This window comes from Gastrolobium bilobum, unplaced genomic scaffold (genome assembly GCF_033153095.1).
Source record: "Gastrolobium bilobum isolate Gb01-03AN ecotype WA unplaced genomic scaffold, APGP_CSIRO_Gbil_v1 utg184393, whole genome shotgun sequence".
Classification (NCBI taxonomy): Eukaryota; Viridiplantae; Streptophyta; class Magnoliopsida; order Fabales; family Fabaceae; genus Gastrolobium; species Gastrolobium bilobum.
This window is the reverse complement of record NW_026895464.1, coordinates 3,579-9,435: the sequence shown is the minus strand read 5'-3', so window position 1 is coordinate 9,435 and position 5,857 is coordinate 3,579. Positions and strand designations below refer to the sequence as shown.

Below are 5,857 nucleotides of genomic sequence, written 5' to 3'. Positions count from 1 at the left end.
GTTCCTACCAATCATCCTCATCATAATACTATCACTCATAACCTCAATCACAATCCTCAACCATTGCCTCATTCATTATTGCTACTTCTATAATCATTCCTCAATTACTCTTAAACAATCAAACATCAACCAATAATCATCAATCAATCATAACATGTATCAATGCATGAATCAATGCATGAGCATAATTACAATCATAATTACATATCACATCTCATAAACCATTTCTCCTCAACGGAGTATGGTGGAACACTCAATGGGATCAACCACAAGGTCCAAAGGTTTACCTTGCTCTTGAGCTTTCCTCAATTGCACACAACCCCAAGGGTTGGTCACTCCACTTGGTCCTCTTGCCTCAATCCTATCAACACAAGGAATACAATCAAACAATGCTAACAATGCAAGGAAATCCATAGTTCCAAGCCTAGATTTCTCAAAACATCAAAGCATACTAAAATAACACTATAAACTCATTTCTACCGATTAAATGTCATTCCTAGCATTTTTCACAACATACTCTAAGCCTCATTCTTCCTTGAACATAGCCAATCTACTCAACATTTCATAAAAACCCTAAAACACTATTCATTAAACCCTAACCATGAAATTTTCCAAGAAAACAAGGTTCAAGGGTTAGAATCTTACCACCAATGGTCACACAACCAATGATTGATGGCTCCTCAAGCTTCAATGGAGGTTGAAACCCCCAAAACCCCAAAATCTCACAAAGGGCCGAATTTTTGAGGGGCAATATCCCTCTCCACAATGCTCCCCACTCAAAACTAAGCTTGGATTATGAAAGAGGAGAAGATTTAGAGTGGTTTAGGCTTTTGAACGGATGGATTTGGTTGAGGATTGCTCCACCTAGGGTTCTCCCTCTCCTTTCCTCTTCCTTTTCCCCCTCTTCTCCTTCTTCTCTTCTTTTCCTCTCTTCTGCACGACGGGTTGGGGAGGGACAATTGGGTTTCTTTTGTTGCATTGGTCACTTAACTTATGTTAAGTGACTTTAAGTGGGTATTGGTTCGTCTATCTATTCAACTCCATTAATTACCAAACTTTACCCAAAAGTCTGGAATATTATTCTAGGAATATTACTATTTTTATTTTTATATTTTGGGTACTTTCGCCAGTACCCATTTATACTCCTTAATTTTCACTGAGTATACTTTTTAACTCCAAAGTGACTTAGATTCATTTAATTAAGCCTTATACTTAATTTTACTCACTAAAACATGCTTAATTATTTAATTAAAATTAATCAATTAAATGCTTAAGTTTGGGGTATTATATTCACCCCACCTTTTTAACGATTTTGTCCTCAAAATCGACAAAACCACTCATTCCATCATTTATGGATTTATCGTAGAATTCTTCTTGTGTTCCCGAAGTTACCCTATTAATCAGTTCCTCTTTTCCTCATCATTTTATCATAAGATGAAATGTTTCATTCATGATTCAATCTATGTTTTATAATTAGGTGATACTAATATGTTCAAGCACTTTTATCTTTCATTTTCCTCAAGGGTCATACCTATTCACTTGATATTTAACCCTGACCTTCTGCGGTCCTACTAATAACCTCATACAAAATCTCATATGATGGAACTTCCAAGAGAGATCCGCTACGGGCTGTTTCTCTTAGGTATCTGACCACGAGGAGGTCCCGAAGGCTAACTCCAAGGGAAGTTCCCCTCAATCTGGGCCTTTCATGAGAATTCTCTATCTCATAGGATACTATTCTCATGGAGGTAATACCACTACATCCATGGAAAGGTCAATGCATACAACTTACCATCTTTTAGCAATCAATACATAGTCTAGTCTTTAATTACTAGACATAACGAATCACACAATCATAATCGAGTCCACAGTCTAAGCATGTGTGGCTCCAACCTCAATAAACTATGCATGTCATATTAATCTACATGCGTCATACCTCCCATCAAGTATGGGAACCTCTCTAGCTGGGGTTGGGTCGAAGTGCTAACATGTGCCGCTGCTGGAAGATCAGAGGCCACTTGCACATGAGCAACTCGTCCCACAATCTGGGGACAATCCCTCGCATAGTGACCAGGTCTACCACACTTAAAACATACGTTCTGGCCCATCAAACAAACGCCCTTGTGATGCCTCCCACAGTTGTCACACTGGGGCACAAGAGGTCTTTCATTGTCCCAACTCTGTTGACTCCCGCTTCTCTTAAACTTTTCCTCAGATTGTTTAGCTTGTAATTTCTTCTTTTCATCCATTTTCTTACTCTTTTCTAAAGTAGAGCCAGTTGCTCCACTAGCACCAGATGCTTGTGCCTTGGAAGACTTCTTACTTTTCGGCACACCATAAACTTCTTCCACTTTCCGGCATTGGTTCACGAATCTACTAAACTCTCGGATGTCGCAATTTGACATCTCCCGAGACATCTTCTCATTTAGACCCCATTGAAATTTAGAGGTCATCTCGACCGGAATGGGTAAGGCTCTCCCATAGTTAGCATATTTCACCAATTCATTGAACTTGGCGAAATATTGGTCAATTGTCATCGACCCTTGCTTGAGATCGTTATACTCATTCTGTTTCTGTTCCCTAGCCTCTCTAGGGAAGTAGTTATCCAAGAACAACGTCTCGAACAACCGCCAGGTGATTTCCCGGCCTTCAGCTTCTAGGGGCTGTACGGTATTAGTCCACCAATCCTCCGCTTCTTCTTCCAGCATATAAACAGAGTAGATTAACTTCATTGCATCAGGGCATCTCATCACCCTAAATATCTTCTCCATAGCTTGGAGCCATTTTGCAGCCGCCATTGGCTCATAACCTCCCTTAAAAGAAGGAGGTTTGTGTTTTCGGAAAGCCATCAATCTTCTTTCTTCAGCTTCATGCTCGTCAACACGCTCAACACGTGGTTGACGGACCTCAATGTGATGGCTATGACTATCAGAATGGTGGCTAGCCTCACCTTCATTGTTACCCGCTACACCCTCTTCCTGTGAAGGAGGTGGAGAAGGCGTAGCAGTGTGAGGAGGAGGAGTGGGTTGCCGGTTCACGGGCCTAGGACCCCTCAACGTCCTCAACTCGGTCATCATCGCGGCCATAGCAATCCGCGAGTCTTCATTTGTCTTTAAAATTTTTTCATTGGCTTGCCTGCTAGCAGCCAACTCCCTCTGAACGGCTGCAAGAGCTTCAGCCACGGGATCAGGCGGTACGCCCGTTGCCCCACGGCCACTTCTGGGCCTCACAAGAGCAGCCAAAACAGGTTCTGGCTGAGCATTGGTGTTTGATGGTCCGGGGTTGTTTCGGTGCCTCGTCATGTCACTACACATGTTACACAAAGAAGTGAGTTGCTCAGGCCCACACTTAGTGATCACAAATGCAATAATCATCAAGAGTACTAAAACAACTGTAAGGCATCAAACACTAAGCATACTCAACAATAGCTAACAGTTATTCCCCACGAAACTGCTCTGATACCATAAAATGTAACACCCCGTTCTAGAACCGGTTTGTTAACATCGCATTATGATATTAAGCGCAGTTACAATCACATGGGTTCAATTAAAATCCGGTTAAATTTTTCATTTTAAAACATGCCGAATTTATAATGCCCAATTGCGTGATCATAACCATATTACTTTGCGGAAACAGATAAACAAAGCTTAACATCATGTTCTTATTCCATTTTTAAACCATTAATTTACTTCTTATTTATTTCTCAACTTCTACTATATTGTAGATCTCTTCGTTAGCTACGCGTGGTTTCAAACCGCTCCTCATTTGGAGCTCTGTAGCTCAAGTTATGACAATTTTACTAACTCAGGTGTATGCTGAAAAACTACGCGGGCAGGGCGCTTAAGCGCGCTCCAGGGCGCTTAAGCGCGCACAGACAGAGGGAATTTACATTTTTTAGCCACCAAGGGCGCTTAAGCTCGCTCCAGGGCGCTTAAGCGCGCTCCAGGGCGCTTAAGCCCCATTTTGGGCGCTAAAAGGCGGCAGAAAGCTTTTGGTCTTCACAGGTGCATCAGGGCGCTTAAGCCTTTTTTATATGCGCTTAAGCCCCCTGAGCAGGGGCACTTAGCAGGCTTAAGCCCCCTCTTGGGCAATTTCCTATACTCATATTTTTCATGCATCTTTCTTGGGGAATCAATCCTACACATTTTACAACCTATTTAACAAGCTTGTGATATCCTTATATCATTGCTTAACTCTCCTCAATTTTCCCATTTAATATCCAGATTCATGCATTTAACTTACAGTAAGCATCATAACAAATTCTGTCATTGATATTACATAATGTCAAATTACAAATCTCATATACATGCCAAAGGACTTAGCTACAAAATGAACATGATCAAAGCAAGTAACCATATATCATTACTACTCAATGATCAACTAAGTCCTCCAAAATACATCATGTGGCATCAAAATATACATATAGCAGGCGCCCTATCAGGTACAGTCTATAATCGCTTCGCCCTCTATCAGTACCTGAAATGAGCTGAAGCGCCCAATTATCACAAGTAAGAAGCGCCCTGGTGTACCGCACATTCTTATCCACAAGCATCACATTTCCAAGAGAGATCCCTACGCCCACAAAAAACATAGGAGATGCTTCAGCCCATGGAGATGCTTCTGGTCTGCGCGCTAAAACGTCCCTTACATAGCGCTTAAGCGCCCAGGATAGCGCCCTTGAGCGCCCTGGCTTAAGCGCCCATCCACACTGGAAATGCACTGATGCTTACTGCCTCCGTGCGCTTAAGCGCCCAGATGGAGGATTGAGCGCCCGATAGCGCGCGCTGAAGCGCGCTGAAGCGCGCGGGGCCTGTGACCAACACTATCTTGTGTTGCTTCAAATTGTCCTAACTTGGGCTACAGTGCTCCGATTTGAGCGCGGTTTGAAGCCACGCATAGCTAATGAAGAAACCTACAATATAGTAGAGGTTGTGAACTAAATAAGAAGTAAATTAATGGTTTAAAAATGGAAAATGAACATGATGTTAAGCTTAATTTATCTGTTTCCGCAAGGTAATATGGTTATGATCACGAAATTGGGTATTATAAGTTCGGTACGTTTTAAAATGAAAAATTTATCCGGATTTTAATTGAACCCATGTGATTGTAACTGCGCTTAATATCATAATGCGATGTTAACAAACCGGTTCTAGAACGGGGTGTTACATTTTATGGTATCAGAGCAGTTTCGTCGGGAATAACTGTTAGCTATTGTTGAGTATGCTTAGTGTTTGATGCTTTATAGTTGTTTTAGTACTCTTGATGATTATTGCATTTGTGATCACTAAGTGTGGGCCTGATCAACTCACTTCTTTGTGTAACATGTGTAGTGACATGACGAGGAACCGAAACAACCCCGGACCATCAAACACCAATGCTCAGCCAGAACCTGTTTTGGCTGCTCTTGTGAGGCCCAGAAGTGGCCGTGGGGCAACGGGCGTACCGCCTGATCCCGTGGCTGAAGCTCTTGCAGCCGTTCAGAGAGAGTTGGCTGCTAGCAGGCAAGCCAATGAAAATTTGTTAAAGACAAATGAAGACTCGCGGACTGCTATGGCCGCGATGATGACCGAGTTGAGGACGTTGAGGGGTCCTAGGCCCGTGAACCGGCAACCCACTCCTCCTCCTCACACTGCTACGCCTTCTCCACCTCCTTCACAGGAAGAGGGTGTAGCGGGTAACAATGAAGGTGAGGCTAGCCACCACTCTGGAAGTCATAGCCATCACACTGAGGTTCGTCAACCACGTGTTGAAAATGTTGGTGATCATGAAGCTGGGGAAAGAAGACTGATGGCTTTCCGAAAACACAAACCTCCTTCTTTTAAGGGAGGTTATGAGCCAATGGCGGCTGCGAAATGGC

The 5,857-nt window shown here is 42.7% G+C and overlaps 1 protein-coding gene across 1 annotated transcript; it reads right to left on the bottom strand.

The window, feature by feature from the left end:
* Positions 1-1,916: 1,916 nt before the first annotated feature.
* LOC133313215 (uncharacterized) lies at positions 1,917-2,453 on the bottom strand. The gene has a single exon (XM_061514552.1). The coding sequence runs from the start codon at positions 2,451-2,453 to the stop codon at positions 1,917-1,919; it is 537 nt and encodes a 178-aa protein (XP_061370536.1).
* Between the last annotated feature and the right edge of the window lie 3,404 nt (positions 2,454-5,857).

Coding starts and splice junctions, on each gene's coding strand:
- LOC133313215 (XM_061514552.1), bottom strand. CDS start 2,453: ATGACCTCTAAATTTCAATGGGGTCTAAATGAGAAGATGTCTCGGGAG.